This window comes from Hylobates moloch, unplaced genomic scaffold (assembly GCF_009828535.3).
Source record: "Hylobates moloch isolate HMO894 unplaced genomic scaffold, HMol_V3 SCAFFOLD_9, whole genome shotgun sequence".
Lineage (NCBI taxonomy): Eukaryota > Metazoa > Chordata > Mammalia > Primates > Hylobatidae > Hylobates > Hylobates moloch.
This window is the reverse complement of record NW_026652284.1, coordinates 27,182,570-27,207,813: the sequence shown is the minus strand read 5'-3', so window position 1 is coordinate 27,207,813 and position 25,244 is coordinate 27,182,570. Positions and strand designations below refer to the sequence as shown.

The 25,244-nt window shown below is 39.5% G+C and overlaps 1 protein-coding gene across 5 annotated transcripts in view; it reads right to left on the bottom strand.

Annotated features, from left to right (window-relative positions):
- The window catches only part of EPB41 (erythrocyte membrane protein band 4.1), a 227,662-nt gene that overhangs the window by 43,535 nt on the left and 158,883 nt on the right, over nt 1–25,244 (bottom strand). For 3 of the 5 annotated variants that reach the window (XM_032759550.2, XM_058444377.1, XM_032759533.2), the window contains exons 12-16: nt 19,830–20,038; nt 16,005–16,061; nt 15,799–15,840; nt 14,161–14,223; nt 9,483–9,659 (exon numbers count right to left, since the gene is read on the bottom strand). In XM_032759550.2, coding sequence (XP_032615441.1) covers nt 9,483–9,659; nt 14,161–14,223; nt 15,799–15,840; nt 16,005–16,061; nt 19,830–20,038 — 548 coding nt within the window. The remainder of the gene's footprint in view (nt 1–9,482; nt 9,660–14,160; nt 14,224–15,798; nt 15,841–16,004; nt 16,062–19,829; nt 20,039–25,244) is intronic. The other 2 variants (XM_032759535.2, XM_032759539.2) reach the window with 2 other exon arrangements.

The window sequence follows — 25,244 nt, the reverse complement described above, 5'->3', positions numbered from 1 at the left end:
TTTTTGCGCCATTAATACCTTCTTAAAATTAATTAGATCTCTAATGCCTCAACGTGTCCTATAGGCTTATCTATAGGAAGTACTACAGGCTTATCTATAAGAAGTATTACAGAAGTGACTTAGGAAACTAGGAGAAAGTGAATTGGGTTATTATATCCAAAGAAATTTCAGAGTAAAATTTATAATATTTAATAGAAAGAAATGTACTAGGTCCTAGGATGCCAACTGGAAATCTATTCCATGTATAATATCCAGTCTAATCTTAATCAACAGAGTCAGCATCTTTTCCCTTCAAAACTTTTACTGAAGATGTAAATAAGTAGAAAACTTGACCCATGCAAACAATTCCCTTCATATTGCAAGTGTTAGCATGAAAGAAACTGGCTGAGAGGCCCAAAATATAGATGCTTGGTTTATTTTCAAGTATGATCCACTCTAATCATATCATTTGGATAAGATGAATTTATTAAGAGAAGGATAAATTTGGAAAATTAGTAAAGTGGTCAAATATCAATAAGGAGTAGATGGAAATAAACACAGCTATTTAACGACTTACTTTCAAAATAAAAAGAAGTTAATGTATGTTTGTGTGTTTTTAAATTTTCATCTTCCCAGCTCCCAAAAGACCAAGAATTGAAGGACAACCAGGGTCTCTGGTTCCTGGAATTTATTACATATTCATTCTCATGAGGTAGGTTTGTCTCCACATTACTAGGTGGAAATCTGGGCGCCAAGTAGTTAAATGAACCTCTCAGAGTCACCCTAGAAATGAATAATGACAAAACCAAAGCAAAAACCCAAAATATTATACTGGTCTGTATTGATACCTTTAGTCCAAATTATTTTTTATTTATCAACTTGCCATTAAGAAGCTGAATCAGGGTAACATCAATGTGTATTAGAATTTGCCTCTGGTACTGAAAATGAAGGAAGGAAACCAAGACTATTTACAAATTTTTTTTTTTTTTTTAGATGGAGTCTCACTCTGTCACCCAGGCTGGAGTGCAGTGGTGTGATCTTGGCTCACTGCAACCTCTGCCTCCCGGGTTCAAGCGATTCTCCTGCCTCAGCCTCCCAAGTAGCTCGGATTACAGGTGTGCGCCACCATGCCCAGCTAATTTTTGTATTTTTAGTATAGGCGGGGTTTCACCATGTTGCACAGGCTGGTCTCGAATTCCTGACCTCAGGTGATCTGCCTGCCTCAGCCTCCCAAAGTGCTGGGATTACAGGTGTGAGCCACCGCGCCCGGCCCATTTACGCTTTATGTTGCAAATATTGGCAGTGTTACCTTTAGGTAATACAAAGCTGGAACGCCCAATATTTTTCCTCTGATAATTGTGATGGTATCTTTTGAGTCTGCATTGGTCAGCTTCATCCAATACAAGGGCTTGGCCATTCTCCTCTTAATCATTCTTACCCTATTGATAGAAGAAATGGCCTCTCCTTTGACTCTCAATAAAGATCTCCGAGGACTCTTGCTGCATTTCAGAAAACTGAAAAGTATCGTTGGCTTAGACTTTTAATGGACTTGGAATAACTCCAATACAAAGAGAAACAAAATTCAGGGTGAAGTTTACAATAGTAATTAATAAAAAGCTGTGTATAAGGATGAAAACTGGAAATTCAGGAATTATAATCTGAAACAGTTATAAAAGTATAAATAAAGTTCTGATTATTTCCTTTTAATTCCTTAAAAAAAGATTTAAAATAATCTAACCAATTCTATAGTTCCATTTGTTATTTCATTAAGGGAAACTCTTGTGTCTTTATTTCCCAGATAAAAGAGAGTACTTATGATTACTACTTTCTGTGGTAGAGAACAGCTTCGTAATATTTCAGGTCCCTCTTATTATGAGTGAATCAATAAATATGCTTATTTACAAAATATATATTATAAACAGACATAGCCTGTGACATAAAAGATATATACACAAACCAAATTTTAAATTTTAACCTGGTCCTTGCTTCTTTTTCCATTTCTTGGGAAAGCCTATAATGACAGCGTAGCAGTTTTCAAGAAATACCAGATAATTATTTCTACATGTCTCCAGAGACAAGAGAACAATATTGGTAGATGCTGAAGGACAAAAGATTCTTATCTTTACTGTTGTCTTTTTTTGCTCTAAGAGGCCATCTTCTCAAAAACAAAAAGTGTTGTTTAGAAGTTTCATCAACTGAAAAGCATTAAGAAGTAAAACAAAGTATAATAATCTTAGTTTGATAACCCTATAAACTCAGATTTCAAAACAAATACTTGAGACATTAACCAAATCATCCATATTGGTACATTAAAGTGCTTTAAAAAGCAAGCTACATGCAAAGTTTCTTCAATATTGAGGTAAAAAATAACAGGTTAGGCATGTGAGTTGTGTCCTGAAGAGAGAGAGAGTGCTCATATTTACTTCAGGTAAGTCTTAGAAATCAACATGCAAACAGAGGACACATACTTGTCACAACAGAACTTGAGGTCACAAAGCCATTGATTAAAAACAATTGATTTCAACACAAATGCACGAACAAACAGGTCTGAAGTATATCAGGAAACAAAGTATATCAATATATATTTTAAGCTTAGCAATGGCTAACTATTGCTGCTAGCAATATAATTAGTAAAGCCATAAAGAAGTAACACAGTATCTTAATTCAGAGAAGGGTTTATGTACAGATCTTGAGTAAATCTGTGTTCCAGACTTTTTTTTTTTTTTTTTTTTTCTTGAAATGGAGTCTTGCTCTGTCACCCAGGCTGGAGTGCAGTGGCGCAATCTCGGCTCACTGCAAGCTCCGCCTCCTGGGTTCATGCCATTCTCCTGCCTCAGCCTCTCCGAGTAGCTGGGACTACAGGCGCCCGCCACCTCGCCCGACTAATTTTTTGTATTTTTTTTAGTAGAGACGGGGTTTCACTGTGGTCTCGATCTCCTGACCTCGTGATCCGCCCGCCTCGGCCTCCCAAAGTGCTGGGATTACAAGCGTGAGCCACCGCGCCCGGCCAGTGTTCCAGACTTTTAAGGACAGGTAGAGTAGTCTGAGAATTTCAGTCCTGGCTGGAGGCTAAGGGGCACCAGCACCATTTTCCTTAAACCATATCAACACTCTACTTGTGAAAAGATGGCATTTAATCTTTGAAGATCTCTTCTATACACCAGGCAGGAAAAAGTTGTCTGTCCCTGTACAGCTCAGAAATACTCATAAAAAGGCCACAGAAGTCAAAAGCCCTTTTCCAGAAAAGACTTTTGTTTATACTGGTTTGATATCCTAAGAAAAGGAGTGGTTATGGATTTGTAGATTAAAACATTATCATTTTAAGGCTTCTGAAAGGTTACCAAGTTGAAATTTTTTCTTAAACTATGAAGCCCATGCCAAACAAATGACTATAGAGGATTGGGAAAATATTCCATCAAATGTATCTAGAGAGTATCCTGGTTTGTGTGAGACATTGGATAGGAGGACGTAACAATAGTAAACAGTAAACATGCAGGATAAAAGAGTTAAAGCTTTTGGGAAGATTATCAACCTGCTGTATGCTTAATTCTGATTTGTTTAAATTTGTTAAACTTCAATGCAGAAAAGCTGGCTTTGGGCAGTCCATTGCTACTCTTTTGTACCCCACAATACATACTCTACAAAGAGTAACATTTGACAGAAAAATGATCACAAGAGCTCCCCTAGGACAGTGAACTATCAAGATCAGAGGGCATCATACAGCAATAACACAGTTGAAGCCAAGGACAGAAGTTCAATGGTCTTGACATTTCAGATGAGCACCCTGTTTTCTGATCACAGAAAGACCAACCACCAAACAGCCAACACAAGGATCACGAGAAAAGACACCATGAAAGGAATACGAGGAGATGGAAAAGTACTAAAGTAGAGGTGGCACTTTTTGAGAGACTTGTGATCCTCAGGGATTGGAATAGAAACCTTGGGAAGAATTTCTTCATTTTCTTGCTGGGGCAAGGCTCTTTCAGTAGATCTTTCTTGCCTTTTAATTTTCTCTTCATCCTGTACTAACAGAGCACGTTCCTGTGTCTGCTTTCACAGTAGAAGATCAAGAAAGACAGAATAAGATGAACAAAATGACAGATGGAAAATGCTCAAAAATGATACTTGGGGATGTGCAAAGGATTTGGAAATATCTTTTAGACACTCTTCATTTTAGCTTTACTTTATTTTAGCAATCTATCCTGGCAAAGTTTCTGTAACACAATAGGGTGCTCATTAGAACGGAAAGTTCAAGGAATCACTGGCTTTCCCCTTGCTATGTTATTTATTCTTCCTTTGAGGATATTCACATATGAATTTTAGGTCATTTTCTATTACTTTGGTGCTGCCAATCACTAATTGGGCAATGCCAGTAATGAAGCATTCTTCTTGCCATCATAAAAGTTATTTTTGGCTGGGCGCAGTGGCTCACGCCTGTAATTCCAGCACTTTGGGAGGCAAAGGTGGGCGGATCACGAGGTCAGGAGTTTGAGACCAGCCTGGCCAACATGGTGAAACTCTGTCTCCACCAAAAATACAAAAATTAGCTGGGCGTGGTGGCACATGCCTATTATCCCAGCTACTCGGAGGCTGAGGCAGGAGAATTGCTTGAACCCGGGAGGCAGAGGTTGCAGTTAGCTGAGATCGCGCCACTGCACTCCAGCCTGGGGGACACAGCAAGAGTCTGTCTCAGACAAAAAAAAAAAAGTTACTTTTATTACAAATACAATGGCAGAATATAAAAAGTAATCCTTATATCTCTTCATATAGACTTTAAAAACAACAGTTTTAAAAGCAACAGTTCATTCAGTATAGCAATTAGTTTTTGCTCAAGAAATAAAAATCTTAATCTTACACATTTTAAAGATTGCAAAAGAAAAACAAAAAGTATAAAAGTTTATAATGCCCCTCCAAGGTTCACCAAAACAAATAAATAATAATGACCATCATGAAGGTTTACACATTACTTTAAGCAAATGCTTTAGACACTTTTAAGGAAAGTTTTTTCTCCCCAATTGTCCAATTGAGAAGTTTTTCTTCCCCCTGCAATTTCTGTACTCTGCTATCCATAGTCAAGACAGATGTTATCTATGAAAGGAAAAACTTGGCTCTAAGTTCTCTCAGTTGAGGTAGCCTTCTCTGATCAGTTTGGAAGTTCAACACTGGTTCTTTGCACACCCCTAAGTGATATGTATCAGGGAGAAAGTAGCTAGGGGACTGGTCAGCAAAAAAGAAAAAAAGGAAAAGAAAGGATGCAAAATTACAATGATTTTTGAAAGAAAATAAAGTGGGAGAAGAAAGACAACATAAAAAGAATAGGGTATAATTAAATTCATTTTCTCTCTGAATACATATTTATATCTTCATGCAGCTTTTCAACCAGCCATGCGCCGAAATAAGCAAATCGAAAGCTGCAAAAGCTGCAGCAGTGGAAGTGTTATGTGTTAGGCCGAAAGGCTGTGGGTGTGAATTTACTAGTATAGCCAAAAGAAAGAAAAAAAAAGTATTCAGCAGCTGTTTTTCAGTTCTGAGGGGACTATCTGCTTAGTGCCATGACAAGAGCAAATTCTGATTGAGAAGCACAAGTCATAACAGCAGCTTTACCTCTGGCCCACCAACCTTTCTTTCCGAGGGTAGGATAGAAGTTTTCTTCACCTGGTCATACACAAATTACATAAAATTCAGTTGCCTTGCAATGCAACAACAATACTGTCAAAGGTGGAAGAGGTATCCCCAGAGAATGGAAATAGTATCCCAATTGTTAAAGAAAAAGTAAGATATGCCAGAAAGTGGAATTACCCAATATTAAAGGTCACCATAATACAGTGCTTATTTATTCCACTATTCATTTACAGGGGTAATAGCATAGAGCTAAAATTGTTCAAGTACTCCCATGGATATTGTTTAGTTTGTAAAAAGTTATTTCTTTAAAGTACACAGAATGACATCACCATTCCCAAAATCAACCCTGAGAAGATTTCTGAAGGTTTCTATTAAAAGATGTAAGATATTTCCTGGAAATGGTGACTAATTCAAATTTACCCAACCTCATCCAAGAGAGTACCAAGTTACTTTTTCTTTTTTTTTTTTTTTTTGAGACGGAGTCTCGCTCTGTCCCCCAGGCTGGAGTGCAGTGGCGCGATCTCGGCTCACTGCAAGCTCCGCCTCCTGGGTTCACGCCATTCTCCTGCCTCAGCCTCCCGAGTAGCTGGGACTACAGGCGCCCGCCAACATGCCCGGCTAATTTTTTGTATTTTTAGTAGAGACGGGGTTTCACCGTGGTCTCGATCTCCTGACCTTGTGATCTACCCGCCTCGGCCTCCCAAAGTGCTGGGATTACAGGCGTGAGCCACTGCGCCCGGCCCCAAGTTACTTTTTCAAAGTAACTGAGCATCTTTTATTACTAGCACAGAGTCAAAAAGAAAACTTCTAGAAAATACACAGTTATAGTTTGCAGATAGGGTTAACCAGGTGAAATAGCGACAAGGCATTTTCTCATGGAGTCATAGACTTACAGAATTTTAGAGTTAACAGGGACCTTAAAGATCATCTACTCTATAAACTAAGGCCCAATATGATAAATTACTTGTTCAGAATTGTTCATTTAGGCTTTGACTAGCCAGACCCTCTAAATCAAATCAAGCCACAACCAGAACTACCAGACCCTTTATGACTCTTATTACTAGAGATACATCAAAATTAAGTATCCTACTGACACTGAAAACAGTGGTCTTGCCCAGAAAGCAGAGTTATTGTCTCAGTTCAGGATACACGCTCTAGATTTAGAACACAAAACTAATGTCCATTTATATCAGAAAACGGAGCCTGAGAGGACAGTGAGCAGGAAACAACAGCGTCCTGTCATCCCTGGTAACTCTATTTAGCTGCCCATTACTAAGGTATTCTCCAGCCTTATAACTGTTCAGCTCTGTTTGGAGAACTGTTAGCCAATTTTAGTCACACTTTGAAAAATACAAAAAGTACCCCTTGTGAACCAATTTTTTTTTTTTTTTAAGACGGAGTCCTGTTGTTGCCCAGGCTGGAGTGCAGTGGCGTAATCTCGGCTCACTGCAATCTCTGCCTCCTGGGTACAAGTGGTTCTCTTGCCTCAGCCTCCCAAGTAGCTGAGATTACAGGCGCATGCCACCATGCCTGGCTTTTTTTTTTTGTCGCCCAGGCTGGAGGGCAGTGGTGCGATCTCGGCTCACCGCAAGCTCTGCTTCCCGAGTTTACGCCATTCTCCTGCCTCAGCCTCCCAAGTAGCTGGGACTACAGGTGCCCGCCACCAGGCCCGGCTGATTTTTTGTTTTTTAGTAGAGACGGGTTTCACCGTGTTAGCCAGGATGGTCTCGATCTCCTGACCTCGTGATACACCTGCCTCGGCCTCCCAAAGTGCTGGGATTACAGGCGTGAGCCACCGCCCCCGGCCCTGGCTAATTTTTTTGTATTTTTAGTAGAGATGCGGTTTTGCCATGTTGGCCAGGCTGGTCTCAAACTCCTGACCTCAAGTGATCGGCCCACCTCAGCCTCCCAAAGTGCTAGGATTATAGGTGTGAGCCACAACGCCCAGCCTGTGAACCAACTTTTATCGCCTTCTCCAGTTCCAGAAACTAAATAATAATTTGGATAGTTTACCATAAATTCTGAAAATTAAAAAAAAAAAAGTTTTAGCTGGGCGCAGTGGCTCACGCCTGTAATCTCAGCACTTTGGGAGGCTGAGGCGGGTGGATGACCTGAGATCAGGAGTTTGAGACCATCCTGGACAACGTAGTGAAATCCCATCTCTACTAAAAATACAAAAAATTAGCTGGGCGTGGTGGCAGGTACCTGTAATCCCAGCTACTAGGGAGGCTGAGGCAGGAGAATTGCTTGAAGCCGGAGGTGGAGGTTGCAGGGAGCCGAGATTGTGCCATTGCACTCCAGTCTTGGCAACAAGAGCGAAACTCCATCTCGAAAAAAGGAAAAAAAAAGTTTTAAAATTATTAAGACATCACTTTACCCTTTTTAACTAGAATTGCTATTGTTTTGGGGGAAAAACAAGCACGTAATTTTTAAATCATAACCACTTATTGAGTCATTGTGACTATATAAATATTTCACTTGTACTAACTAAAGATAAAAACTTTTGGGGTATTATGTTCATGGTAACTTTCAAGATATTTTCATTAAATGTTTAATAGATTCATTTATTCAGATGTAGGATTTCTTTTTTTTCTTTTTTTTTTGAGATGGAGTCTCACTCTGTCGCCCAGTCTGGAGTGCAGTGGTGTGATCTTGGCTCACTGCAATCTCCGCCTCCCAGGTTCAAGCGATTCTCCTACCTCAGCCTCCTGAGTAGCTGGGATTACAGGCATGCACCACCATGCCCAGCTAATTTTTGTATTTTTAGTAGAGATGGGGTTTCACCATGCTGGCCAGGCTGGTCTTGAACTCCTGACCTCGTGATCTGCCCACCTCAGCCTCCCAAAGTGTTGGGATTACAGGCGTGAGCCACCATGCCCAGCCCAGATGTAGGATTTCTAAAATAGGTAATGACAACAATAACAGAAAAAGAAGAGCCTCTGAAAGGTATCTCTGACCTCTAATTGTGCTAATTGTGACTGTCTTACAAAACAGTGTATTAAAAGTTTAATATTACTCATAAAGATAAAATAGTTTTTCTTTTCCCTTTTTTTTTTTTTTTTTCTTTTTTTTTTGAGACAGGGTCTCACTCTGTCACCCAGGCTGGAGTGCAGTGGTGCAATCATGGCTCACTGCAGCCTTGGTCTCCTGGCTCAAGCAATCCTCCTGTTTCAGCCCCCTGAGTAGCTGGACTACACAGGTGCACACCACTATACCTGACTAATTTTTGTAGAGATGGGGTTTTGCCATGTTGCCCAGGCTGGTCTTAAACTCCTGGACTCAAGCAATCCGCCTGTCTTGGCCTCCCAAAGTGCTGGGATTATAGGCATGAGCCATGGTGCCCAGCTCATAGTTTTTCTAAAATTGAAATACAATCATTAATATTTGGAGTTCTGAATTCTCTGGCTTAGGTGCCTCCTTGGCTTACTATATAATTGTGGGGAACCATTCCAGATATTTCTAAGTTGTGCAAATGTTCAAATAAAGCTTTTTAAAAAGACTAATGTCTTTCCTATTTTGACCTTCCTAAATTTAGGAAACTTTCTAGTCCCTGAAGGCACAGTTTGAATACAAATAAACCTCTACTGACTTATGGTCAGTTTATAAACATACATTAGCCAGAAGCATGTCGCTGCAGAGACAGTTCTCAGAGGCTAATCATCTACTGGTGGCTCCAAATAGCTCCTATAATTGCACTGGGTAGCCTACCTGACTTAAAAAAAATAAATATTTGATTACAAATGCCTTAAAGCAGCAATGAATATAGTGAGGCACCAAATCCAAATTTCAGCTCTAAGCTTTCTCTCAGATACAGAATATTAACACATAAAAACATTTATTCCCTCTATTTTCACAATTGGTCATGTGGACAAAGTACTCACTCCTTCTCCTGTGGGGATTTGCCCATTGATGTTAAGAGTTCGGAAGGGGGAGTGAGTGGATAAGCGTTTATCCCATTCACTAGGCCGTGGTTCTGGTACAGACTCCATGAAGTTCTTTTTCAGCTCACTGATGCTGGCATGATGTTTTTTGATCTCCTCTTGACTCTTGTCTAAATCCTACAGTTGACAGGACAAAGATGCAAAACAATCCACAATCAGGACAAAGAACATAACCAAGGGCAACCTGTCAGAGACTGGGCACTGGTAGAAAACACACCACATCCAGGGCAGATGTTACTAATCTGCATTCAGATTATAAATATACAACATGGTATATTTGCTTGCCTTTTTTTTCTTTAAATAAAGTGCTTTTCTTGGAAGCTGTGAAGTATCACAACTCCATAGCTGTTAGCAGTTATATAACCCATAAAGAACTCACGCCTTAATTTATGATTCTTCTTCCCATTATGACACAGCACCAGATCTCTAACTTCTCATCCCAAGAAGGTAGTTCCACAACTCAATTAGCCTCAGCTTGATAAGAAATTATTTTAGGCTCAGCTCAGGAGGATGGAGATAGCAATAGATAAACAAACTGTTTAATGAAGGCATGGTGAAACATACAACTTCCACCACTGGCTGTCTTGTCTTGTTGAGTTGCAAACATACAGTATCCTTCTATTTCTACCTGGAGATGGTTTTACTTCTCTATTACTAGGTGGCTGTTTTTGCTTTTTAAGAAACAACAATAGCCCTTTTTTGATGTAAGAATTTATTACTGAAATTCCTAGTTAAAGGCTCCAGAGCAGACTGTTAACTACCTCTGAAAAATCACCCAGAGGTATATAATACACTGACTTTTTTTCTTTATCAATAATATGCACATAAACTAAAAGCCTTAGGCTTTCTAGCTTCTAACAGCTTCATTTCATCACTTAGTACAACTCAAAACAGGGACTTCTTCCAATAACCTTCAAAGGATTGAGAGTGAGTTAACAAGAGTTCACCAAATACCTTATATATCTCCTTGACAATTTAAAATAATTATTATTTTTTTTATTTTTGTGGGTATATAGTAGGTATATATCCCAGCAAATTTGAATACTGGGTACCTGAGGTACAGGCAAGCTATTAAAGGGATATTCCAGGGGGAAATGAACGAAGCTTAGGTTAATAAAGCATGAGCTAGAAATAATATTCAGGTTTATGTAAAAGGAGGTATATAACAACTTTCAAAAAGGGGATTTGGCCAAAAATAGTCTGGTAAATATAACTTGAAGACAAAAACTCAAATGTTCTTTGTCCAACAATACTTAAAAAAACCTTAAAAGATCTATGCTTGAGATCAAAACATGTGGGAGCCCATCACTTGATGACTGTAAAAAATTCTGTGTTTATTATATATCAAGGCAGCTCTGTATTCAAGAAAAGCATAATGCTAAATACATCTCCTAATATGCTGGGTGAATTTTGGATTTAGTCTTTCTTTTTGGCTCTGTAGGAAACAGCTGTATTGGGGTAAAAAATTAGAATTCATTTAAATAAAAATTTGCTTAAAAGTTTTTTCTGAGGGTAACACAGGTTTTAACTAAATAAAACTTTTTCAAAAGCAATGTCAAAGGGAAAACAGCATAAGAATAATAATCAGTAAGACGATTTTGATTCTGTAGCTATTCATTCAGAAAATTCATTAACTAGTGTATTTATTTTTGCAAGACTGAACCATGTATACCTGCTTTGAGATCAAACAGAAAGCTAAGTCCAAAAGGGTGATCCTGTAGCTACCCCAGAAGAGCATGTTTTGCTTGCTGGGATGAAATGTGAGTATATTTTATGAATATGGACTTCACTATGGGGGAAACAACAGTTTGCACTTTTCTTCTCGCTGAAAGCAAGAAAAGCACGTCTAGTAGCCAAAGAAAAGCATGAACAAGCCCATTCAAAGACCCAGTGTTGGACTGAGCAACCAGACCCACCAGGCATGTAAGGTCCTGTGACCCAGCTCCTCATTGGAAATTAAAATCTGTTTGGGCCAAGAACAACTTAATACATTTGGGAGGGTTAAAACAGTGAATAGAGCAAAACAAAAAAGAGCAAGAGATGCTATGTAAAATGATAACTCTCTTAGTTAACCTCTTAATGTAAGAGACTTGTAATTTGCTATTCTTCTTGCCTAGCTTCGGATTGGCTTGGAACCTGGGAAAATAAATGTTTTGGTAAAACCAGTAGCTTCTGAGGGAGCTTTCTCCATCCTTCTTAGCTGGCTTTGTTGAAAACCTGTGGGGGCACAGAGTAAAATTAAGATCTCAAAGGGACCTGTTCCAAATAGAATTTGTCATAGACAACTTGCTACAGGTTCTCTCTGGGAGATGGAGGAGGAGGCGGTAGATCTAAAAATGAACTCGACCTTATTTGTGCCAGAACAAAGCATTAGTGGGGGCGGGGTAGGAGAAGGGGGAGGAGGGATGCTTTAAAAAAAAAAAAAAAAAAACCTGCTGGAGTGACAGATAACTTGAGAGAACTTCCTTACAGGGGAAAAAACTTCTAAAGAATGATGGCCAAATTACTTTGGCTATGTGCAGGTTAGACACTTTTTGATGCCTATCACTTCATAATTTTAGCAGCAATCAAGCCAAACACTTCATTAAATATAAAACGTTCTTAAAAGGCAGTTAGTGGTTTTAATTTTCAAACACACTTATTTAGAAATCCCCTCTCATGGCTGTCAATGAAATGCTGAGGGAAAAACACATCACACACAGGGACTTTGTGAGTCTCAGAGGCCATAACACACCTCATGGAACAAATGACAAATATATGATTGGTACTGCAGGTTCCAGTTAAGAGGAAGCACTGAAGATGAACTAGTCAGGAAATATGCATGTTTAGAATTTCAAGCCAAATAAAGGAAATCGGCCGACATTCACTATTCTTCCTAGTCTCTGACGATGGAACTACTCAGGTCTAGTTTCAGATGTGGGCTAAAACAAGGAGATCTAGTTGCCAAGTCTGAAATATCTGAGGGTCCAGCCTTGAAAAACTTCATGTTAAATGAGACAAATATATGTAAAGCACGTGATATTGCACCCACCACGCAATACATGTTTAATGAAGGCTGGGCATATTTTTTCTCAGAGACTTTATACATAACAAGTACTCAAAATACAGGTATTGACAAGGAATAAGATGAGGTTTAAATAATTATTAGAGGCTATACATTAAGCCAGAGGTCTATCTAGTTTTTAAAGTTTAGGCTGGGTCCAGTGGCTCCTGCCTGTAATCCCAGTACTTTGGAAGGCTAAGGTAGAAGGATCACTTGAGTCCAGCAGTTTAAGACCAGCCTGGGCAACATACTGAGATCCTGTCTCTACCAAAAATTTAAAAATTAGCTGGGCATTGTGGCGTGCACCCACAGCCCCAGCTACTTAGGAGATTGAGATGGGAGGATTGCTTGAGCCCAGGAGGCTGAGAGTGCAGTAAGCAGTGATTGAACCACTGCACTCCAGACTGGGTAACACAGTGAGACTCGCCTCAAAAAAAAAAAAAAAAAAAGGCCGGGTGCAGTGGCTCACGCCTGTAATCCCAGCACTTTGGGAGGCCGAGGTGGGCGGATCACGAGGTCAGGAGATCAAGACCATCCTGGCTAACACGGTGAAACCCCGTCTCTACTAAAAATACAAAAAATTAGCCAGGCGTGGTGGCAGGTGCCTGTAGTCCCAGCTGCTTGGGAGGCTGAGGCAGGAGAATGGCGTGAACCCGGGAGGCAGAGCTTGCAGTGAGCTGAGATCACGCCACTGCACTCTAGCCTGGGCGACAGAGTGAGACTCTGTCTCAAAAAACAAAAATAAAAATTTTATATATATATGACCAATGTTGATTTTATATATATATATATATATATATATATATATATATATGACCAATGTTGAATATAATGGGAAAATAATCTCACAACTCCTATAGCAGACAGCATGCTGCTATTTCTGAGTGCAAAATAGTGTAGTTTAATAGAGTTGGATAGATCCTAACTCACATCTTGGCTTTCCAGTTCTGGGACTATAGGGAAATTACTTAATCTCTTTGAGGTTCAATTTTCTCATCTTTAAAATAACAATCCCATACCCACAGGCCTGTTTTTATGATTAAACCATCTTATAGTAACTACTCATTAAATGCTAGGCTCCTCTCTTTCCTTCTTATATCTTACTTTTCTCCCCCGCAACAGTTCTTCTGTCATTTTTCTATTATCTCCAATGTTTTAAGTCCATTCTGAATTCCCTTCTTTTTCACGCTCTGTTAATTCAGAAAATGAACGAATAGTGCAAATTTGCATCTTGGGACATATGGAAGTTTATACTCTTTGAAAATTAAAGGAACTTTTAGCAATGGTGTAGAACTTTCTAAAGGTGGGTAAAACAACGGAACCATGAGAGGTAGAGGTAGTCCCAATCATATATTTTTCCAGGTAAGTATGACAGATAGAAACTAAAAAGAATCAGAAGGCGAGATGTTTGCATATCTTCATGTTCACCAACATGCAAAAGCATTTTAAACCTAAAGTTCCTTCATGCAATGGCATGCAAAACCAAATGCAGCATAGAATGAAGAAAAGGGGATCAGCAAAGAACGCAGAAGGTTCCAGGCAACCAACTGAAATAAGCTTCAAGTTCATACAAACCTCCAACATTAAATTGCTATGTCTGATATAAATGTTTTCACCATCTAGTCTTTCTCTCTTTTTCTGTGAAAATGAAAGGGGGGAAAAACAGAAAAGCATAAAAAATTAAAATGTTGTTCTTGCGGGAAAAAACTGAAAATTGGCAAACCAAAAAATGTTTAAAATTAAATGTCCACAGCGCAGCATATGCCAACATGAAATGGTGAGAGTCACAAGGACACAGAGAGAACATGATTACCACAAGAAAATGATGACCTTTTTCATGAATTATGAAAGAATGTGATGATGTTATTTAAATAGACAGTGCTCCTGGCTTCATTGGCTTCTTATGTAACAAGCTGTTTTATCTTCATTTTTGAAATTGAACTGTTTGAGGGTTACCTTAAAACATATGACTCTAAAAAAACACTGAAACTCCATGTATCATGGAGTGAAGAAATGCTTTAAAAACATTATTTAGCTTTTGGGATGTATTTTATACTTAGTGACACTGCAGTATCTAGATCTCTAATTATAAAATCTAATAAACGATTAGATCTCTTTTATAAAAAAGATCTAAGAAAGATTATCATTTTATACATGATCAGCCAACAAATATATTCAGTTAACTGATTCAAACTGATTCATCCCACTCTATAGATGAAAAGAATGAGGCACAGAGAAGTCGGTTGTACACAGTACTGGGAGTTGCTGCTACAGTGGGTGTTTTCTTGGAGACAGGGTCTTACTCTGTCACCTAGGCTGGAATGTAGTGGTGCAGTGGTGGCTCACTGCAGCCTTAACCTCCTGGACTCAAGTGATCCTCCTGCCTCAGCCTCCCAAGTAGCTGGGACCACAGGAGTGTATCACCATGCCTGGCTAATTTATTTTTATTTTTTGAAGAGATGGGGTCTCCCTATGTTGCCCAGGCTGGTCTTGAACTCCTGGGCTCAAGGGATCCTCTTGCTTTGACCTCCCAAAGTGCTGGGATTACAGGTGTGAGCCATCACAGCCAGCTATGATGGTTTTCATTTTATGATAAATGTGTATAAAATATTATCAATTATTCCAAGAATATGATGTCATTGTGAAATAGTTCTTATAAATTTTTAAATATAAAAGATAGGTTTGATTCTCACGATTAATTCATTTTGCTTAAAAAGATATTTTGCTACTGAAAAGTTTAATGAAACTTTTCAACATATAGTACAGGATTATGGTTTCTTCAGTTTATGTAAATATATGTGTATGTCTATCACCCAGGCTGGAGCATGGTGGCACGATCTCAGCTCACTGCAACCTCCACCTCCTGGGTTCAAGTGATTCTCATGCCTCAGTCTCTCAAGTAGCTGGGATTGAAGGCGTGCACCAACACGCCTGGCTAATTTTTGTATTTTTAGTAGAGACGTGGTTTCACCATGTTGGCCAGGCTGGTCTCGAACTCCTGACCGCAAGTGATCCTCCTGCCTTGGCCCCCCAAAGTGCTGGGATTATAGGCACGAGCCAATGCGCCTGGCCCATATCCCTTATTTGAAAGCATTAACAACTCCCGATTAAAAGAAATCAATGAAAAGAATGGATCACTGTCTTTTTAATGCACTGTAAAGTCAGCATGGGTGAAATGGCAATGTAGTTTTGTGAAAGTGAAAAATAGCTAACCTTCCTCATTCTTATCAGATCTTCAGTTTTTTCTGCAAGCTTCTGTTTTGCCATAATTTTAAAAAGAAAGAAAAATGATAAAATGTTGCTCACTGAAGTTTGTTTGAACCTTCATTTTATAATTTTTTTAAGGAAAAGGGAGTAAGGGAGAAGAAAAAACTGAGGGGGTGGAGGGAAAGAGGAACAAGTGGCCTACTGGCACAAACCTGTGTTTGGTCACCATTTGAGGTGGGTACTGTCACCTCGATGTGGGTTTTTTCCACCTACATTTAAGAAATAAAGTAGTAAAAACATTTCAGGTTAGTAGGTTTCTATGAATAGTGTTGTTTCCAAATAAGCTGCATCTTTAAGCTGGTTGTGAAATATGCTGATATGTAATCATCATGATGCAGTCTTATGGAGGGTGTTACAGGGAAGGATATTACTCCCAAAAGTCATCTGTGTTTACCATCACATTTTCAAGGCTGAAAAGGTAATATGGATATCCAAATTGTCAAAAAAGAAAATTAGGGTAAGTATTCTATTGATGAAGAAAATATATTTTTATACTTATTTATAAAAAAGTACCCACTAAAAAGAATAATTTAGGCTTATTTAATGCAATAGCCCATGTTTTTGTTTTGCCTTTAAAAACTGATCTGGAAGTACTTTAAATAACATTTAAAAACAAATTTACATATGAAGTTATCAATGTATGACATATATGACAGGAAGAAAAAGAAAATCTTTAGTTAAAGCACACATGTAATAAACCACATATGACACCAAACTGGTAAACACAAAGGATTTTGTTAGTTGAACAATATACTTAAAGAGGCACCCTCCCTCATTCTTCAGTTTATTACACAACAAAACTTTAACAATAAACCCAATTTAAATTGTAACTGACACATGAAATTACTCCCAGGGCTGGCTTATAAACAAGCACATGCAGGATTCAGCTGCAACATTCAACACACTGCAATCTCCTCTAGGGAGGTAGAGCCTATGTGTTTGGTAGAAGGGCAAGATTCGTCCTTGATATTAACAGCAGAAAGAGAATAGCTAAGGTCTCCTGCCTGGCTTTGAAATGCCTTTAGTAACGTCATTTTATATATAGAAAATGGAGTAATTATTAAAAAAAAAAACAGACTATTAAGAGGGAGCATAATAGAGTGAGCAAAGCCCAAAGCACTGGATATTTTAAATTAAAAAACTGATTATTTTTACTAAGGGCTAAATCACTTTGTATCATTAAGTTCTTTACAGAACCTCATCAATCTGTGGTGCTGATATTCTTTTTAATCACACTAAGCAGCATTACTTTGGAGTATAATGTCACTGTGCTATTTTCCCTAGACTGAGTCTAAAAAACCTAAGAGAGCACTAAAATTAGTGACACTGTCAAGTGTTAAGTTAAGCACACCCCATTACAGCACTTTAACTACCAGGGTTAATTAACGGTTTGGGGTTATTTCTTTTTTTTTTTTGAGACAGAGTCTTGCTCTGTCGCCCAGGCTGGAGTGCAGGCACGATCTCGGCTCACTGCAACCTCTGCCTCCCAGGTTCAAGTGATTCTCCTGCCTCGGCCTCCCAAATAGCTGGGATTACAGGTGTCTGCCAGCAGGCCCAGCTAATTTTTGTATTTTTAGTAGAGACGGGGTTTCGCCATGTTGGCCAGGCTGTGATCCACCCATCTTGCCCTCCCAAATTGCTGGGATTACGGGCGTGAGCCACCGTGCCTGCCGCCATAGTTATTTTCTAACTGCTACATATAAAATCAGCTCAGAGTCACCCTTAATTCTGCCACCACTATTACAATAATAAGTTATCAGAGGTGGCCTTCAGTCTCATTTCAACACAAGTATCTCGAATCATATATTTATGTAAGAATTAACTGGCAACAAAGATTCCCTATTGGCACTTAAAATGGAAAGCATATACCAGGTAGTGATCTCTTCACTCTGCCAAGTTCCCAAGAGCAAAGGGAGCCTATTGTTGAAGATATTTATGTCTGTGTTATAGGCAAAAAGGAGAAAAAGTGAGTCAGCAGAAAGCCAGAGGAATCTTAGCCACTAGGAAGATTCCCCTGACAATTCCGGTAATCCAACACTTTTTAGTTAGTATAACAAATAGAGAGATAGTCAAAAGTGCCTGGTGAGATATCCTAACATTAAGAACTAAGGAGGCAGTCTAACATTAAACAGGCATTGTTGACACTGAGCCTGATGACCAATGTCATAAACATTTGGCTAGGTACAAAAATGTAAACACCTACCATTCACTCAATCTGTTTTTCTCTCTGGACTCAAGGTAGTCCCAAATGGACAGTAAAACTGTATGTCATATTTAACAGTTTATTATTATTATTTTTTGAGACGGAGTCTTGCTCTGTCAGGCTGGAGTGCAGTGGTGTGATCTGGGCTCACTGCAACCTCTGCCTCCCAGGTTCAAGCAATTCTCCTGCCTTAACCTCCCCAGTAGCTAGGATTACAGGCACCTGCCACCATGCCCAGCTAAATTTTTGTATTTTTAGTAAAGATGGGGCTTCGCTATTTGAGACAGGGTCTCACTTTGTCACCCAGGCTGAAGTGCAGCGGGCGATCTCGGCTCACTGAAGCCTCCTCAACCTCTCAGGTTCAAGCTATCCTTCTGTCTCAGCCCCAGCAAGGAGCTGGGACTACAGATGTGCGTCACCATACCCAGCTAGTTTTTTTATTTTTTGTAGACATGGGGTTTCGCCATTTTGCCAAAGCTGGTTTTGAACTCCTGGGCTCAAGGGATCCGCCCACCTCGCTCTCCCAAAGTGCTAGGATTACAGGTGAGAGCCTCCACACCTGGCCTAACATTTTTTTTTTTTTTAATATAATCAAAACAGAGTTAGACTGTCCACTGCTCTAGAGATAAACTAGGTATTCATCTGGCTCCAAAAGAACAAGGTTAATCCATCTGCCAAAGCGAGGACACTTACTAAGATCTTATGCAGTTAAAAAATTTTTATTTTAAATTCCTTATCAGACATATAAAAATGTAATTCTTCTTATGAAGACTGCTTCTCACAATTCCTGTTGCCAACAGTAAGACCTATATTTATTTCAATAAATCTGAGCTAGCACTTCGATTCCATCACTGCTTAAATGTGTTTACAAAGTTCAACATATAAAAGGTCAGTCTAGTCACTGTCTAGGAAATCTGCCAATTAAATTGGTGATTTTTCAACACAGTGCAGTGACTGTCTGTGGGTACAATTAACTCAGAACCATAGGCAACTCAGCAGTACAACCTCTCCTACGTAATGAATCTTCTCCTTTTTGTAAAGGTACTTCAGATTTGAGCAACCACATAGATGCGCTTTATGTAATACTAGTCCTTTGGAAATGTGCATACATCCATCTTAGAAAATAAAATTTTATTTTAATCACAATAGCAGAGCTTAGTCTTAAACAGCAACGTGGAGATTCCTTCTAGATGAGTAAAAATTATTTTAAAAAGCAGAGGATCAATCATACTGGTGTGTTTTATAAGATCATTTAAAAAAATAATAGTTGGGGCCGGGTGCGGTGGCTCACGCCTGTAATCCCAGCACTTTGGGAGGCCGAGGGGGGTGGATCACAAGGTCAGGAGACCGAGACCATTAGCCGGGCGTGGTGGCGGGCGCCTGTAGTCCCAGCTAATCGGGAGGCTGAGGCAGGAGAATGGCGTGAACCCGGGAGGCGGAGTCTGCAGTGAGCTGAGATCGCGCCATTGCACTCCAGCCTGGGTGACAGAGCGAGACTCCATCTCAAAAAAATAAACAAATAAATAAATAAAAATACTAGTTGGGTCAAGGAGTGGGTCACCTTCTAACTTCTGAGATAGCTTACAGTCTTATTGACATAACTCTGTGAAAATATTTTACAGGTTCACGGGAGACATGTTCATTTAGAAAGAATGAGGAATAACTTTGTTGAGTCTATGAGAATAAGCAGTTGCTTTGAGAACGTTCCTGGTGAAAAAGTTAAGGCCTCTAAATCACAAAGTGAGCTAGCCAGGTATTTGGACTGACAACATACCTTCCATGCTTCTGTGGGCTCTGGCTCAGCTTGCTCAGGTGGTTCGTCTTCCTTTTTCACTTCAGCCTTCACTGTTTCCTTCTGTGCTTTAGGGACCACTGTTTTTTTAGCAGAGGCATCTAGGACGCCACCTTCTGCAACCTGGCCCTGAGCAATGGCAGGTGCAGAAGTGGGCCGAGGACTTCGGTCTGCCGAATCGACAGCTGCTGCTACGTGAGAAAGGGAAAAGGGAAGCATAAGTAAAGGCCAGAGCTACTGTATTATTTCAAAGTCACCAGGCAAAATAATTGTGAATCCAGGATACACACGAATGTTAGAGTGTGTAGTGGGCTATCACACAGAGGGTAAAAAATAAATCATTAGTGCTCTGCCAGGGAACTGATAGCAACAAGAAAGTTAAATGTATCCTTAGTAGAAAGGCTAAAAGGTATTAATGATCATGTTCCATGAATGCTGAATTCAGGGGAGACAAGATCAAAGAAAAGAAATAGAAAATCCATTTATCTTGTAATTTTAGTTTCAAAAACCTGCAATGTTGTCTATGGCAGGAAAAAAAGGGTTAACTAAATATGATTTCTTCCATGAGGCCTTTTAAAAATAAAGATGTGTTCATTTTTAGGTTATTTCAGGAACCTAAAAATATATTGTAAGAAAAAAGAATTAAGTCTGATTTCTTCTGTAAGCCTCCTTGGAATGATTACAAAATAACTTGATAAATGGCTCTTCTGATAAGACATGAACTACTTTCTGATGCTTGTAAGGACAAATATTTGAACCAGATGCTCTCCCTTTTTTTTTTTTTCTTTTTTTTTGAGACAGAGTCTCGCTCTGTCGCCCAGGCTGGAGCACAGTGGCGCAATCTCGGCTCACTGCAAGCTCTGCCTCCCAGGTTCACGCCATTCTCCTGCCTCAGCCTCCCAAGTAGCTGGGACTACAGGCGCCCGCCACTACGCCCAGCTAATTTTTGGTATTTTTAGTAGAGACGGGGTTTCACCGTGTTAGCCAGGATGGTCTCGATCTCCTGACCTCGTGATCCGCCCACCTCGGCCTCCCAAAGTGCTGGGATTACAGGCGTGAGCCACCGCGCCCGGCCTCTCCCTTTTAATAATAAATCATTTGATTAAAATAACACGAATTCAAAATCTTTGACTGTGAGTCCTCAAACCTAAACAAAAATATCTTTTGAGTTCTGTCCTACTATCTCTCAGCCTTACCAATTTGTATGATAGCTCTTATTCTCTAATATATTTAGGGCAGTGGTTCTCAACTGAAGTAAATTGTCCCCAGAGAATATTTGGCAATGTCCGGAGACATTTTTGGTTGTTGTAACAGAGGAGGGGAGAGAGAGGAGGTACTGGCATCCAGTGCATAGAGGCTGAAGTTACTGAAGTTGAGAAACCTTAATTTAGGGGAAAAGCTGTATAGACTGTTTTAGAGATAATAAACTATACAGACTTATGATAAAATCTTGATCTTTTCAAACAGCCAATTGTTGTTTTGGAATATTTGGTATCTAAGTTTTAGACAGCTAACTTCAAAATAATCACTCATACTCTTTTAATGGTTTTTATGTTCATTCTTTCAGGGATATAAAACATTTACACTTTGTAATAAAGCTTCACTTATCTGACAGTATCTAGGAATGAAAGTGTTTTTCTGCATGATTTAGTATTTCTGATAACATATTGTTATCCTCTTTTGTACTGAGACTTTTTTTTTTTTTTTAAGATGGAGTCTTGCCCTGTCGCCTAGGCTGGAGTGCAATGGCATAATCTCGGCTCACTGCAATCTCCACCTCTCGGGTTCAAGTGATTCTCCTGCCTCAGCCTCCCCAGTAGCTGGGACTACAGGCACGTGCCACCATGCCTGGCTAATTTTTTGTATCTTTAGTAGAGATGCGGTTTTACCATGTTGGCCAAGCTGGTCTCAAACTCGTGACCTCAAGTGATCTGCCTGCCTTGGCCTCCCAAAGTGCTGGGATTACAGGCATGAGCCACCGCTCCCGGCCAAGACTCTTATATTTTAATCAATTTGCATGGAAATCAATAATTTTTATTATATACTTTCCTGCATTCTTAAACTGACTGTAACTGAACATAATTCATCCTGAAATTTTTAGATTTGTAAACTGTAAGGATCAGATAAAGGAATTCCATGAATCTGAACAGATAAAAACTTTAAATTCCCAACTACTTCATACAACAATATTAAGAAAGAAATGCTTGGCCAGGCACAGTGGCTCACACCTGTAATCCCAGCACTTTGGGAGGCCAAGGTGGGCGGATCACCTGAGGTCGGGAGTTCGAGACCAGCCTGGTCAACATGGTGAAACGTCGTCTCTACTAAAAATACAAAAATTAGCCAAGTGTGGTGGTGGGTGCCTGTAGTCACAGCTACTCGGGAGGCTGAGGCAGGAGAATTGCTTGAACCCGAGAGGCGGAGGTTGCAGTGAGCTGAGATCGTACCACTGCACTCCAGCCTGGGCAACAGAGCCAGACTCTGCCTCAAAAAAAAAAAAGAAAAAGAAAAAGAAATGCTCATTACCCTGTCATAATTTCCAATGAAAGAACTAATTCCTTAGAGGATATATAGGAAAAACAGCAGAAATTCAAGAATCCCCTTTATCGGCCGGGCGTGGTGGCTCACGCATGTAATCCCAGCACTTTGGGAGGCCAAGGTGGGTAGATCATGAGGTCAGGAGATAGAGACCATCCTGGCTAACACAGTGAAACCCGTCTCTACTAAAAATACAAAAAATTAGCTGGGCATGGTGGCAGGCGTCTGTAGTCCCAGTTACTTGGGAGGCTGAGGCAGGAGAATAGCGTGAACCCAGGAGGTGGAGCTTGCAGTGAGCCAAGATCGTACCACTGCACTCTAGCCTGGGCAACAGAGCGAGACTCTGTCTCAAAAAAAAAAAAAAAAAAAAGGATCTCCTTTGTCTTTCCATGAAAAATCTGTGGCCTCTTGCACAGATTACTACTACTGGGTTAGTACTAATAACTCTGGATTAGCACAGAGCTACTACTGATGGGTGCTTTAAGCAGTCACTGCAAGAATGGCAGATGGCAGACCAAACCTGACAACACAGGGGAATATGACAAAATATTTTGCTCACAGTTGTGTTTAAGTATCATTATACATGTGTATTCACACCTCCTCTCAATTAATTCAACTACTCCTGGCATCATAGAAACTTAGCCCATGCTTTCACCATGTGTTATTTTGCCACTTGTCTTTGGTTTCAATCCAGTACTAATATTGCAGAGCCAAACGATTTATGTCTTCAGCATTCCTAGCCTTGGCAATCTGTACTGTATGTGGAAAAGAAGGTATTAGTGTGGAAACTGACAGAAACAGAGTTCACAGATTGGAAAACTAATAACATTACAATAAAAAGCCCTGGCTGTGAAAGGCTGCGTGGAACAGAGGCAAAAGCCAAATCACGAGTCTTAGGCCCACACTCAGTCACATATAGTAGTGTGTCCTAAGGCATGGAGCTTAATCTTACAAACTTTAGTTTAATCATCTGTAAAATATGGAAGATATTAACTCTATAATATCATGGTAGGGATCATGGCTTTTTTTAACAGCTTTTTTTGAGATATAATTCACATACCATACAGTTCACTCATTTAAAATATGTAATTCAATGCTTTTAGTATATTCACAGTGTTGGGGGTAGGGATTGCTTTTTAAGATGTGTGGGTCTTCAGTTTTATTAATTCAGCTATTAATATTTACAAGATTTTGGTGCATATACAGACAATACGTAACTTTAAAAATCCAGTATCTCCCATATCTGAAGGTCTACATAAAGAAAAATGCTGATGGTGACCCACTAACTTCAATACTATATTGTTCTTGGCTGACAGTAGAAACTTAGATACTTATATACTAGAGCAGTAAAGAATAAAATTCAAACCATCAGACTGAGTAAAGGCAAACGACTTCTACCTCTAGCTGTGATTTACTAGCACAATTTCTGCTAGTATGCAGTAGGGTGGTTCTTTTATCAGAGGACCACATAAATCATTTGTAGATCTTGAAAAACAAAAAAATCAGATGATGCTCAGGCCCACTCTAGTGAGATGAGCTATCCAAGAGTGAGGCTTGGGCATGTGTTTTGTTTTAAAGCTCCAAAGGTGATAAGGATGTACACCCCTGGCAAGATCACTGTAACCACTACTCACCGAATGGATGAACCACCTGGTTGTGTTGGCCCTTTCTTTTGTGCTCCAGTTTCCTCATGAGTAAAACTGTAATTCCTAAATGCTTTTTCTTATTGACTAAGTTGCTAGTATTAAATAGGAATACATGGAAATGGTTTGAAAAGCAAAAAGTGCAAGAAAAATATAATCTTTGTCATCATTATTAGCTACGCTTGCAACTTACTACTCTGTCGTAAAACTGGGATCTGAACCAGTTTTGGTACTCCAGCTGGTGAAGCAGATGCTCTGAGCACCACACATAACAGAGGAGAAAGGGAATGCTCATTTTTATCATTCAAGTAAGACCCCTTATAAAGCAATTCTTGTAAAAGTTTCCCTGATACACCATCTCCAGCTTACAGAGTTATATTAATTTTTTGAAAAGGGAGGGGTGACTCAACGGGAAAAAGTATCTTTTAAGGAGTACAGAGAAGTATCTAAGGAAAGGAGGGAAAAATAGTTCCACAGACATATTTCCAGTTTTTATACTATAGCACAAAGAGAAAAATAAGACATTTAAAAACAGAACTACAAAAAAAAATTGTCCTATTCAGTTTATATGCACTTCAGATGTTTAAAAGATATGCAAAATGCTTAGAACAGTGCCTGGAACATACTAAGTGCTCAACGAATATTGACTATTAACTTTTATTCTACTCTTGCTAAAAAAAAAGAAGTCATCATGGTGAAGAGTAAAAAGCATGGGCCTAGGAGAATGGTCTTGGATTCCCTTCTAATTCTTTCCAACTAGCTACGTGACCTTAGGCAAGTCACTTACATTCTAAGGTTAAGCTATAAGAAATAATGAACATTAATGAGTATCTAGTTCAAGAAATTTTTTTTAAAAAAGCTCAATAAAAGTGTAAAGAAAATAATAGGCCGGGCGCGGTGGCTCACGCCTGTAATCCCAGCACTTTGGGAGCCGAGGTGGGCGGATCACCTGAGGTCAGGAGCTCGAGACCAGCCTCAACATGGAGAAACCCCGTCTCTACTAAAAATACAAAATTAGCCGGGTGTGGTGGCGCATGCCTGTAATCCCAGCTACTTGGGAGGCTGAGGTGGGAGAATCACTTGAACTCGGGAGGCGGAAGTTGCAGTGAGCCGAGATCGCGCCATTGCATTCCAGCCTGGGCAACAAGAGTGAAACTCCGTCTCAAAAATAAATAAGTAAATAAATAAATATATACATACATAAATTGTCAATTTA